At 40.5% G+C, this 14,485-nt stretch overlaps 1 protein-coding gene across 6 annotated transcripts in view; it reads right to left on the bottom strand.

The window, feature by feature from the left end:
* Nucleotides 1-14,485, bottom strand: part of gigyf2 (GRB10 interacting GYF protein 2) — a 114,286-nt gene that overhangs the window by 11,956 nt on the left and 87,845 nt on the right. For all 6 annotated transcript variants that reach the window (XM_055646466.1, XM_055646470.1, XM_055646467.1 and 3 more), the window contains 4 exons: nucleotides 13,867-14,136; nucleotides 10,554-10,676; nucleotides 7,914-8,093; nucleotides 4,930-5,040 (listed from right to left, as the gene is read on the bottom strand). In XM_055646466.1, the coding sequence (XP_055502441.1) occupies nucleotides 4,930-5,040; nucleotides 7,914-8,093; nucleotides 10,554-10,676; nucleotides 13,867-14,136 (684 nt within the window). The remainder of the gene's footprint in view (nucleotides 1-4,929; nucleotides 5,041-7,913; nucleotides 8,094-10,553; nucleotides 10,677-13,866; nucleotides 14,137-14,485) is intronic.

Genomic DNA, 14,485 nt, shown 5'->3' with positions numbered 1-14,485 from the left:
TTAACAGAACCAGTTCCGATACAATGCATTTAAATCGAAATATTGACCTCTTGTCTCACCCTGATGCTGGTGCCTGACTTGGTGAATGTTCCCAGCACTGTTTTTAAAGATGTTCAATTAGCAGATTAACCTTTTATTAAGTTGCCATTGACTAAGTTCCACGGAATATCATAGAACAGCCAAAATCCGACTTCCATACGAATGGCACAATGGTACAACTGCCACATTATTTTACCATGTCAAGCAGAATATAGTGAGTTTCTTTTTCAAAATGATCTGCCTTCTAGTGTGGCAGTTGTAAGATAGTTATTATAGTCATAGTCATAGTTTTCCACGAATTCACAATTCTCTGGGTGAAAACGTTTTTTCTCACCTCAGTCTTAAATGACCTCCCCTTTATTCTAACACTGTGGCCCCTGGTTCTGGACTTGCCCAACATTGGGAACATTTTCCCTGCATCTAGCTTGTCCAGTCCTTTTATAATTTTATATGTTTCTATAAGATGCCCCCTCATCCTTCTAAACTATAGTGAATACAAGCCTAGTCTTTTCAATCTTTCCTCATATGACAGTCCCGCCATCCCAGGGATTAATCTCGTGAACCCACACTGCACTGCTTCAATCACAATGTCCTTCCTCAAATTAGGAGACCAAAACTGTACACAATACTCCAGATGTGGGTTGCAGCTTGGTCCATACACCCACCACACTTTGTGCAAAAAAGTTACCCCTCAGATTCCTATTAAATCTTTTCCCCTTCATCTTGAACCTATGTCCTCTGGTCCTCAATTCCCCTACTCTGGGCAAAAGACTCTGTGCATCTACCCAATCTATTCCTTTCATGATTTTGTCCTCTAAGATCACCCCTCATCCTCCTGCGCTGCAAGGAATAGAGACATAGCCTACACAAACTCTCCCTATACCTCACAACATCTAGTCCTGGCAACATTCTCGTAAATCTTTTCTGAACCCTTTCAAGCTTGACAATATCTTTCCTATAACATGGTGCCCAGAATTGAACACAATATTCTAAATGCAGTCTCACCAACGTCTTATGCAACTGCAACATGACCTCCCAACTTTCATACTCTGACTGACGAAGGCCAATGTGCCAGAAGCATTTTTGGCCACCTTATCTACCTGTGACTCGACCTTTCAAGGAACCATGCATCTGCACTCCTAGATCCCACTGCTCTACCACATTCCCCAGAGGCCTAACATTCACTGTGTAGGTCCTCCCCTTGTTAGAGGTCCCAAAATACACCTCACACTTCTCTGTATTAAATTTCATCAAATATTCCTCAGCCTACCTGGCCAATTGAACTAGATCCTGCTGCAATCTTTCACAACCATCTTCACTATTTGTTTAACAGAGGTTAGTTGCAATCATTCCTCATAGTAATGTGAAGATAAGAAATAAACTTAAAAAATTGTTGGAAGGCAGTTAATTTAATATTATTACACGGGGAAGGATGGTCCTAAAAAAACATCCTTTGCACGATTTTCTGCAATCCAAAGCTGCACCATCTGATTTGGCGTCAATAAATAACAATTTACAAAATAGCGTAGATTTATTTCATTCTTTTCCCCTCACAAATTCTATCAGAGCGAATAGAATTAGAATTAGAATTACCTTTATTGTCATTCAGACCTTACAGTCTGAACGAAATTTTCGTGCCTGCAGTCATACATACAATAATAAACAACAATAAACACAAATTAACATCCACCACAGTGTATCCTCCAAGCACCTCCTCACTGTGGTGGAGGCAAAAATCTTAGGGCTGCAGTCTCTTCCCTCCTCTTCTCCCTCTGCGCTGAGGCGATACCCCACCGGGCGATGGTACAAACAGTCCCGTGGATCACCGAACCCCGCAAACGGGCCGGCTCAAACACCGCGGCCCGGGGTGGTCGAAGCTGCCGCCCTCCAGTCCAGCGGACGCAGCCGCTGGCCCGCGGGGTCAGGTCACCGCCGCCAGAACGCCGTCCCAGCCACCGTTCCAGCCCCTAGCCGGATCGCCCTCACGTGAGTGCCGTTCCTCCCTCGAGCTGGGCCGCTCCGACGGGAGCGCCATACCACCCTCGAGCTGGGCTGCTCCGACGGGAGTGCCACAGCCCCTCACGGGAGAGTCTCAGCCCCGCGCCAGGCCGCCCTCATGGGAGCGTCACAGCCCCTCACGGGAGCGCCGTTCCAGCCCCGAGCCGAACCGCCCTCACGGGAGCGAGCCCAGGGCAAGTCCTGACTGGCTCTGCCTCCGGAGTCTCGAGGTCGCCAGCTCCGCCATTAGGCCTCAGCGCAGATGGAGGCAGAGAAGCGGGATACGACAAAAAAGTCGCATTCCCCCGAAGGCAGAGACAGCAAGCCCCCGCCCCCGCCCCCCCCACACACACATAAACACAACCTAAAAACCAAAAACGCAACTAGACTAGAATATTATCCTGTACCCCAAGTAGTGATTTGTGAAACTTGTATGGTAGTCGTCTGTACAAACAGATAGTTAAAATGGATAATCATTTTTCACTCACACACTCAAAAGCAAATCAAAGCATTTTTTTACAGGAACATAATTTTGCACTAATGATTTAGTGGAGTCCAACTGTTCGACCCCAGGGAATATCCGTCAAATCTCACAATATTAATTGGTTTTAATGAGCACTCATTCCTTCACACAGCTACAATTAATGCTTTAAAAACTACCAAATTTGTCTTCACCTCATTAGATTGAAGTGATACAAGTTGAAAATGATTTGCAACAAATTAACTTGAAGAAAGATGATGAATTATAATTAAAAATAGCATACATAGATTATCTTGAGGGTAATTGCAATATTGGCAACAAAGCATTGAAATCTACAGTTTTCCCCCTTTAAAGATAAATATTAACTGAAAACTTAGAAATGAACTATGAAAATATTATAGTATAAATTATCCGTTTGATTTTTTTAAACAGATTATTATTAAAAGAGCCTGTAAAGAGAAAGGCAACTCAAGCTATAAATATTTTATGTATGGGTTTTACATAATACTTTATTGCCAGAATTAATTTGGCAATAAAACCATGAATTTTTAATACCAAAATGATTTAAGAATAATCAATTTCAGGTGAAAGGCTAATGACTCAAGATATTAACCATGTATCCACAGCTGTTGCCTAACTAATCTCCAGCATGAGGTTTTTATTTAAAAATGTCAGCATCTGTGACAATTTGCTATGAAATGAACCAAACACTATGGACAAATGTGCTTCACACATTTATGACATCCTTCTGTAGATTCCTCATGCAATTGATATGTAAGAGTAAAGAAAAACCACACATCAAAGTGTGTGTTAAATAAACAGTGATTTCAGAATGAGCCATGGCTTGGCGTATCCTCGGACCACAAGGATCTGCGTTATAGAAATAAAGAAGACAGTCACAGCATCTTTCTCTCATTTTGCTCAATATTCTCCAACACTCAACTCATTTAAGTGATCCATTCCCGCTAAATAATGACCTCCAATATATCATTCCTGCACCCCACACAACGCCATGACAATTAATGTGAACAGTTTATCTCTTTGTAACTAGCCCCCATGCCATCAAAACGCTCAACTCACTTGAGAGTGGTGGGGGAGTTGGGAATAGTCAGTGGACCAGAACAGTGCTTAGAAAAGCCGTTTGATTTTAGCTAAGGAGGGGTCGGAATCTTTGGAACAAATGGGAAGATGGCAAGGAGAATGTATAGAAAATGACTTTAGAGTCGAAGGTAATCAAAAGCATTGATTATAAGCAAAACCAACCCATGATAAAATACATATGGAAGATCTATTATACATGTGAGTCTGTGGGCTATCCCAGCAACATAAAACTAGGGTAGCAGGGCACCTAAAAAAATGTATTTACTAACCAGCTTTAAGATAGCAAAGAAGCAAAGTGCCTCTGATGAGGAGAGAGACAAAACAAATAGATAACATAAATGACAAAGTGTAGGAAATAATATCAGTGGGCAAAGGGATTGCTGATGAGAAATGGAAACATACACACTATTTTTAACAAAATTATAAATCTATGTTTTTTTGGAATGGATTCAAATTACAAATAAATTTGCAAATATTATTATATTTTAAAACTGCAGTATGAAAAAAAAAGGACTGGAATCAAACATTATTTAAGAAAGAACTGCAAATGCTGGAAAAATCGAAGGTGTGCTGGTAATATTTGATTCCAAAGGTAGACAAAAATGCTGGAGAAACTCAGCGGGGGAAGCTGAAGAAGGGTCTCAACCCGAAACGTCACCTATTCCTTCGCTCCATCGATGCATGGACACAGCTACCAGCCTTGGAGGGCATCTACTACACACGGTGCCTCAGGAAGGGCGTCAGCATCCATAAAGACTCCTCACACCCTTGGACTGTTCAAACTACTTCCCCCCGGCAGACGTTACAAGGTCTTCTACGCCCGAACCTCCAGACTCAGAAACAGCTTCATTCCCAGAGCTATAGCGGCTCTGAACCGGCCCTGCTGAGTGCCCCCCACCCCCTCTGGACTGTCTCCCTCAGACGGTCACGTCGCAGTTTATTTATTTATTTTTTTGACATCGGATGGAAGCTGCATACCAAATCTTGTTGCACTGATGTACAATGACAATAAAATATATTATTATTATTATTATGCTGCCTCACTCGCTGAGTTTCTCCAGCATTTTTGTCTACCTTCAGAATCAAATATTAAATCCTTAATCAACACTACTGGAAATCTAAAACATGAGCAAGCCTTTTCCGAAAAGGCTTATGAGTCTTTTTTTAGCTGAAACCACTTTTTCCATATCCGCTCCCCATTCGGCATTTTTGTTATAAAATCAAGTCCATTTGGTAGAAGGGACTACATGTCAGGGAAATGCGATTATCTACAGACTTTTGTTCGACAAAGCCATTCTCACCAAACTTACCTGGTTCCTCTCCAATCTCTTATTTGATGATTCCTCTCTTTTAATTGCTGGGGTGTTTTTGTATGATGATTCTTCATGGCTGCCAGACATGTTAAGCTTCATTGCTGCTGACTATTTTTAGTAGAGAGGGTGGAGGGGATTTGGAGAGGTGACAGGGAAAAATAGGAAATTATTAAAGGTGATATGTGAGAGATTCATAAAAGAGAGAAAATATGTATTTAAACAATTAAGCTTCTATGTTATGATTCAGGAATACTACAAGCTGGGTAAAACAACAGAATTTCAATGTCATATTTTTAAATTTCAATAGAATCCGCTGATAAACAGCCAGTGATAAAGTGCAGACTTCTCAGCTTGTGCACTGCACTACAAAGTACAAATTGCTCCAGAAGACCAAATGCACCAGACACTTCTGACCTCTCACCTCACCATTGAAAGCACCATTAAATGCAGAGGTATTCATTAAAGTCACAAGGCAACAGGAAGGTCTCTTCAATGAATGCCAGCCATAGCTGGTGCATATAGTGCCGTCCTATTGCAATTTCTAGGATTTATAAACTTTAATTTAATTCATTATTTTTCTTTAAAGGTCTCTATATGTATATTTGTAATTATCATAATTAAATTAAAATTCAATATTTTCATTTTTTAACTGATTTAAATCAATTCCAAATCAATTGTTTAAAGTTAAGAGCACAGTCCTGGAACAAACACCGCGATGAACACTGAGGGAAGGAAAGGAGCCAGGCCGTGGGAATTGCATTCATGGACATTTTAGACAATTTATTTTAATACAGTACAAAGAAAGAAATTAAGAGACATTATTATAAATCTTAAAGATAGCGGAGTCGGGGGATATGGGGAGAAGGCAGGAACGGGGTACTGATTGTGGATGATCAGCCATGATCACATTGGATGGCAGTGCTGGCTCAAAGGGCCTACTCCTGCACCTATTGTCGATAATTAACTATTAATTTACTTCCCTTTTTGGCATGTCAGAATTAGTTCAATTATCTGAACGGTTGGATTGGAAACTATAGGAAGCATTTTGTAAAAAGGCAATACTTCTCACATTTTGCTCTATCAATTGTATCTGTGGCATTCTTGATTTAAATCTATCAAAGTCTTTAAGTAATGCGCATCAGTAAATGGTGTATTTTTGAGCAAGTAAAGTGCTTGCCATATAAAGATTTAATTTTTCTATTCTCAAAAGTTCTTGTCATCATAAAATATGGACATTCATATTTAATTAGCGTTTTAAGCAGGCTTTGATAATGGGAGTGACGATGAGGAAAATCATAGCAGTGCTATAAACACAAACAGATTTTTAAAATCCTATTGGGTGTATGAATGGTACAGGATTAGACATTCATCATACAGAAAGAGATAATTTGGCTTTCTAAAGTTACGTCCAATTATTTTGGACATAATAAACCTCTAATACATTTCTTATAAACCTCCAGTCTACCTTAAGCATAGGCTTACAGTAAAAATGGCAACTTCACAATGCTGTATATTTGCGGGCTGTCCTTGCTCCACATGTGGATACCCAATGGTGTTCCAAGAGGATTTACAAACCGCCACATACATCCCACCTCTGAAGCTGGGAAAATTGCCTGCTGAGTCTGGGCCAGGTAAAACCCAACATGAGCACAATTACCTCACAGAAATCCATGAGAATGAGACAGCCTGGCAAATGGAAAGGGGGTATTTTTTACCCAATTTTAATTTAGTTCGTTTATTTTAAGTGAATAATTTTAGTGCATGTCGTTTTCAGATATATTGAATCTTTTTGTTATTTTTAAAAGATAAATTAGTATTTTTGAATGCTTGTGAATATTATAGAGGCATTCTGCATGGGTTCAGTGGTGAATTGCAATTAAAGAACAGGCTAAAGTCTCATTTGCTGTCAAAGGGTTTCAGTCATTGCAACCAGACACGTTTGCTGAGAGAACCCTGTAACTGGGCCAAGTCAATATTCCAGGAGCTAACTTTCCATCAAAAGACTAAACCCAAGCCCATATTGGAAGAACCGTATAGGAAGCCAGTGGCCACCAGATGGCAGTAGATCTTTTCCAACATCTTATTACATTTAGCAATTTATTTGCATTCAATGAAATTACCAAGAATCACATTCCATAGTATGGAGACTCCAGATACCAATTTAAACTTGCCATTCGGCCATGTCACGGTTAAAGGCAAGATATTTACCCACAGTCATTTATCAATGAATTCTGGTGTTTGGGGTCAGGACAATTCTTCCAACCCGGAACTCACCCATACATGTACTCCAGAGATGCTGCCTGACCCCGAGTTACTCCAGCAATTTGTGGGGTTTTTTTTGTAAACCAGCAACTGCAGTAGCTGTTTCTACTTAGTTATTTCCTAAATTGTTTACATTTCATAAACAAGCGTTCAGACTTTTGTTTTTTGGAATTAGATAAATTTAATTTGGTGAATATGGCACATAACCAATGACACTACTTTTTCGCAAATTATTCATTGCAGATCGGTGGAAATTTAATCTTAGAAATACCGATGATTTCTGCAGCTTTGCAATTAGATATTACGAAGGATTGATTGTCTTCTGATTGCCTTGCCTTGCCCATTACTATATCAATCAAGAATATAGCATAAAGAAGCAAAATACTGCAAATGCCAGTAATCAGACACAAAACAACATGTGCAGAGGGAAATAACGTTTCAGCTCATGAATTTTTGTGAAGATGCATCATCAACAGTTTATTCCTGAACATTTGCTGCCTGACCTGCTTATTGTTACCTGACCTTACTTCTCTGTTCAAGCAAAATTAGGGTAATGCAATGAGTAAAACATTTTCTGCTCATCAGTATATTACATCATGAAATTCAAATGTGCTAACATTTTGCTGAAAATTGATCAGAACAATATTTTGTGACTTTATTCTGAATAGACATTCAGTAAAAATAACATTAACAAAAATATTTTTTTAAAGAATACTTACTGTCCTTGGCTGAGCTTTGTTTTCCTGCTGTTTCTGCATTTGCCTGAATTCCTCTTGCTGAATTTCCAAAAGTGATTTGGTGTTAACGGAAGCTTTAGGAATATTACCCCATCCTGTCAGTTTCTGTTGCTGGTTTTGCTGTTGTTGCAAAACTTTCATCAACTCCTGCTGATGCCGCCTCTGTGATTGGCAAAGCACAACTTAAACATAAAGAAGACTTTAAAAAATAGAGAACATGAACATTACCATTTCCTACCTCAATTTAAAATAATTCCATGTTTTTGGCTTTGTCCAACTGTATCTCCAGTTCACCATGCGTGATCATACCAGATAGCAATACCCCAATAATACGTCAAACATATTTCCACCTATCCTTCAGTATCAAAGAGCACTGAGCTGATATTTTTTACCAGCAAACAAAGCCTTAAAACTCTGGAATTCTCATCCTGATAACTTGTCTCCTAAAAACATATCGTGCCCTCCATAATGTTTGAGACAAAGACCCATCATTTATTTATTTGCTTCTGTACGCCACCATTTGAGATTTGTAATAGAAAAAAAAAATCACATGTGGTTAAAGTGGCACATTGTCAGATTTTATTAAAGGATATTTTTATGCATTTTGTTTTCACCATGTAGAAATTACAGCAGTGCTTATACATAGTCCCCCTATTTCAGGGCAGCATAATGTTTGGGACACATGACTTCACAGGTGTTTGTAATTGCTCAGGTGTGTTTAAATGCCTCATTCATTCAGGTATAAGAGAGCTCTCAGCACCTAGTCTTTCCTCCAGTCTCTCCACGACCTTTTGAAACTTTGATTGCTGTTTATCAACAAGAGGACCAAAGTTGTGCCAATGAAAGTCAAATAAGCCATTATGAGACTGAGAAACAAGAATAAAACTGTTAAGAGACATCAGCCAAACCTTAGGCTTATCAAAATCAACTGTTTGGAATATCATTAAGAAGAAAGAGAGCACTGGTGAGCTTACTAATTGCAAAGGGACTGGCAGGCCAAGGAAGACCTCCACAGCTGATGACAGAAGAATTCTCTCTATAATAAAGAAAAATCCTCAAACCCCTGTCCGACAGATCAGAAACACTCTTCAGGAGTCAGGTGTGGATTTGCCAATGACCACTGTCCGCAGAAGACTTCATGATCAGAAATACAGAGGCTACACTGCAAGATGCAAACCACTGGTTAGCCACAAAAATAGGATGGCCGGGTTATAATTTGCCAAGAAGTACTTAAAAGAGCAACCTCAGTTCTGGAAAAGTCTAGTGGACAGATGAGATGAAAATTAACTTATTTCAGAGTGATGGCAAGACCAAAGTATGGAGGAGAGAAGGAACTGCCCAGGATCCAAAGCATACCACCTCTTCTGTGAAACACGGTGGTGGGGGTGTTATGGCCTGGGCATGTATGGCTGCTGAAGGTACTGGCTCACTTATCTTCATTGATGATACAACTGTTGATGGTAGAAGCATAATGAATTCTGCAGTGTGTAAACACATCCTATCTGCTCAAGTTCAAACAAATGCCTCAAAACTCATCGGCCGGCGGTTCAATCTACAGCAAAACAATGATCCCAAACATACTGCTAAGCAACAAAGATAGACAAAAATACTGGAGAAACTCAGCGGGTATATCAGAGACTCTGGTGAGAGCCTCATCTATAGTAGAAGAGGGGAACCCCCGTTCCCTAAAGAATGAGGACATCTCCGATGCCCTGGTTTGAAACATCTCATCCTGGGTGTAGATGCGGTGTAGACAGAGGAATTGGAAGTAGGGGTGGAGTCCTTACAGGAAGCAGGGTGGGATGAAGTGTAGTCCAGATGGCCATGGGAGTCAGTGGGTTTGTAGTAGATGTTGGTCAGTAGTCTGTTACCTGCGATGGAGATATTGAGGTCTAGAAACGGTAGGGAGATGTTGGAAATGGTCCAGGTGTATTTGAGTGCCGGATGGAAGTTAGTGGTGAAATGGATGAAGTCAGTGAGTGCAGGAGGTAGCACCAATGCAGTCGTCAATGTAGCGAAGGTAGTTTGGGGATTGGGCCATGGTACTCTAAAGCAACAAAGGAGTTTTTCAAAGCTAAAAAATGGTCAATGCATGAGTGGCCTAGTCAATCACCTGATCTGAACCCAATTGAGCATGCCTTTTATATGCTAAAGAGAAAACTGAAGGGGACTAGCCCCCCAAAACAAGCACATGCTAAAGATGGCTGCAATACAGGCCTGGCAGAGCATCACCAGGGAAGACACCCAGCAACTGGTGATGTCCATGAATCGCAGACTTTAAGCAGTCATTGCATTGAAAGGATATGCAACAAAATACTAAACATGACTACTTTCATTTACATGACATTGCTTTGTCCCAAACATTAAGTTTCTTCATTCGGTCAATGGAAAATTTCAATTTGGCCAGGCAATGCAGCAAATACTTTTTGTAACTCAAGGATGGGACAGGTATTTTTTTAATAGCTTAAAGGTATGTTTTGCCAAATATATTCCAAAAAAGCTATTATGGTCAGCAAAGTTCATAAACCATAGATAAATGAGAACCAATTCTTCTAAAAATCTTTAGTAACTTCATGATTTAATTGAAAATACTAATGTTCATATTTCAATATATTGCATTACCTCTTCCTGTAGTTGCCTCTCCCTTTCTTCCTCCAATTTCTGTATTTCAGCTAATGATAGTGTACCCTGGGGCTGTGATGAAACTGAAGATGACTGCTGGCCCCACGTTGAAGAGGAAGGAAGCTGGTGAAAAATTGGATTAAATTAAGAATGAAAAATTCTGAACAATGAATTCGGATGTTTTGGTTCCAGACTGGTCCAGTAAATTTCTTATTTTCTAAGCGCACCCTAGGCTTTTCAGAGCCACTCATCATTTTACCTATTCAAATATCACGTGTTTTGCAGATGTGAAGTTTCATCCACATTGATGAAATTTAATTATGATTTTTAAAGTTATGAAGGCAAAAAATGATATCTTTAAACAGTATCACAATACATTCCATTCATCTAGCAGATTTTTATATATTTTTTTATCCATGGTAAGATTAATTTGTGTGGATCTCCCAACACCAACATCCCGAATGAAGCTACAGTTTTCGGAAGGCTTTCCACACTTGTAGTTGGGGGGAATGTTCATGGCTATGTTTCTGACATTCAGAAAATGTAAATATATTTATGCTATTAAAAACTGAAATTTAAAAAATATTAACTAATAATTAAAAATAGAATACTTCAAAAGAAATAGAAATAAAATAAAAAACAATCAAAAAGTAAATTTAAAATGCAGTTTGCTTCCTCAAGGTTGTTTCTGTCCATTCAAATAAATGGGGATAAAGTCCCTTTGCTCATTTGTTTAATTGCATTTGCCACCATAAGTTATGGAGAATTGGCATGTATTGCCAGTCACAAGCTGGGCTCATCGGTTCTAGCACAGAGCACTGTCGAGAATCTCTGCTGGCAAGCTTAGGTATTCTGCATTCACATTTGTAAATATGGCCACCTTGAACTTGCTGGCGTTTATGTGAGAAAATGTCAGCATTTTTGTGCAGAACAGCCAGCATTTTCCTCAAAAATCAAAGGTCCATTCATTGCTTCCTCATATAAAGATCAAGGCCAAACCCATTTTCCCCTGATTTTCTTGTTATTCCTCCTGCCCCTGAAGGCCTCCAATTTACTTTTCTTGCTTTTTACATACTTTAGCTAGCTTTGGATAGATAAATCTTATTTAAAAACAGCATGAATAATCATTCTAACAAGAGCAATGAGTGTGAAGCACATCACTTGGTAAATGCTAGATCAGAGGTATGAAATGCATTAAATTATTTTTCTTCTTATTTTGGCGTATAGCAAAATTAATGCAAATGATATATTAGATATTTTCCATTCCCGTTTGCTACATGCGGCATGAGCTATTTGAAAATGAAGGTATATTTTGTTTAAAGCTTCACAAATAATCGTATGAATTTCATCAAAACCCATTTCCCTTAACTATGGGTACGCGCACGGGCCTCTTTGTAGGGTACATCGAACAATCCCTGTTCGAGGCGGACCATGGCCCTATCACCGAACTCTACCTCCGCTACATTGACGAGTGCATTGGTGCCACCTCCTGCACCCATACAGAACTCACTGACTTCATCCATTTCACCACTAAATTCCATCCGGCACTTCTTCCCACCCTGCTTCCTGTAAGAACTCCATCACCTACTCCCAATTCCTCCGTCTACGCCGAATCTGCACCCAGGATGAGGTCTTCCAACCCAGGGCATCGGAGATGTCTTCATTCTTTATGGAACGGGGGTTCTCCTCTTCGACTATAGATGAAGCTCTCAAGGGTCTCCTCTATATCCCGTAGCTCCGCTCTCACCCCCCAACCCCCACTAGTAACAAGAGCAGAATCCCCCTTGTCCTCACCTTCCACCCCACTAACCGTCACATACATCAAATAATCCTCCGACATATTCGCCACCTCCAACGGGATCCCACTGGCCACATCTTCCCATCTACTCCCCTTTTGGCTTTCTGCAGAGACCGTTCCCTCCGTAACTCCCTGGTCAATTTGTCCCTTCCCACCCAAACCACCCCGTCCACCGATACTTTTCCTTGCAACCACAGGAAATGCAACACTTGTCGCTCTACCTCCCCCCTTGACTCCATCCAAGGACCCAAGCAGTCTTTCCAGGTGAGGCAGAGGTTCACCTGCACCTCCTCCAACCTCATCTATTGCATCCACTGCTCTAAGTGCCAGCTGCTCTACATCGGTGAGACCAAGCGTAGGCTTGTCGATCGCTTCGCTCCACTCGGTTCGCACTAACCAACCTGATCTCCCGGTGGCTCAGCACTTCAACTCCCCCTCCCATTCCCAATCCAACCTTTCAGTCCTGGGCCTCCTCCATGGCCAGACAGAGTCCGACTGTAAATTGGAGGAGCAACACCTCATAGTTTGCTTGGGTAGTTTACACCACAGCAGTATGAACATTGACCTCCAATTTCAGGTAGTCCTTGCTTTCTCCCTCCTTCCCCATCCCAGCTCTTCCACAGCCTACTGTCTCCGCCTCTTCCTTTCTTCTTCCCACCTCCCTCCCCCCCCCACCCCCAACTCCACATCAGTCTGAAGAAGGGTCTCGTCCCAAAACGTCACCTATTCCTTTGCTCCATAGATGCTGCCGAGTTTCTCCAGCATTTTTGTCTACCTCCCCTTAACTGAGGTTAAAGGTCCAAATGATGAAACAAAATCATTAATGGCACTGATCAAACTGACTCAAAACAGCAAAGGTACAGTTTTCAACCAGCAAGTGGAGCAAAAATAGTTTAATTTAACAACCACTCTGCTTATTTTCATGCATGTGCCAAAGCATCAATCTATGTGGAGCCCACTAGTCACAGTCTCCCAACCCGAGAAAGACCTGTATGTTCATATTGTGGTTCACCAACTTTGATTCCACATTATTTTTACCCCCGATCTCATGTGCTCTAACCTTGTTCATCAACTTATGTGTGAGCTTTTTGAAATACAAGTTGCTATTATTTAGTTCTGAAAGAATTTAGGGACTGGATACGGCCACGAAAAGGTAAATGAGACTTAGAATTTTTTATTACAAGTTTTGAGAGGCAGGTGGATTGCCCCACAAATGTCCAATGCATGAAAATTATGACATTATTAAGAAAGAAAAACAACTAATAGTTTAAGAAAAGCTACATGATTGTGGGGTTAGGGACTGTATCTTCTCACAATAGGTTTATGAGTATGTTGCATGCCTTTCATTAACCACATGGGATCCTCAACAGAAAATCTTTAAATGCTAATTCAAAAATACATTTAAATACTTTAATACCTTAATTGAAATGTTATTAACAATTGATATTTACATGCATTACACATTTATACAATTTATTTTTATTTAATTGCCGTTCCCAGAAAAGACAAATGTACCTTCATTTGGGCCAAGTGCTGTTGCTGCTGCTGTTGCTGTAAACGTCGCAATGCCTCCTGCTGCTGCTGTCTCTGCCTCATTGCTTCTTGCTTCTGCAGCTCTTTATGACGCTCCAGATCTTTTCTTTTCTGCTCCTCTTCCTCCAATCGAAGGCGATTCTCTTCCTCCAATTTTAGCCGATTATCTTCTTCAACACGCCGCTGCCGAGCCTGTTCCTCCTCCATCATCCACCGTGCTGTTTCTTCATCTTTGCGTCGCCGTTCTTCTTCCTTTCATTGCAAAAACCAGAGTGCTGAACCTAAATTATTTCTTTAAGTAATTATACAAAACCTCAACATATAGAAAACTGGTAAAGATAGAAAGAAGGCATATTGAATGCCTGCTTCCATTGCTGGGGGCATTGAATATGAGTGAGGAAGCCATGATGTAACGACATAGGACTTTGATTAGGCCACATTTGGAGTATTGCATGCAGTTTAGACTGGAAAGATGTGGAGGCTTTGGAGAGGATGCAGAGGAAAATACTGAATGCTGCATGGATTAGAGGGTTTCACTAAAAGGGAGAGGTTGAATAGACTTGTATTATTTCTCTGGAACGGAGGTTGAGAGGAGACTTGA

The sequence above is a fragment of the Leucoraja erinacea genome, chromosome 14 (genome assembly GCF_028641065.1).
Source record: "Leucoraja erinacea ecotype New England chromosome 14, Leri_hhj_1, whole genome shotgun sequence".
Lineage (NCBI taxonomy): Eukaryota > Metazoa > Chordata > Chondrichthyes > Rajiformes > Rajidae > Leucoraja > Leucoraja erinaceus.
This window is presented reverse-complemented; position numbering and strand designations above follow the sequence as displayed.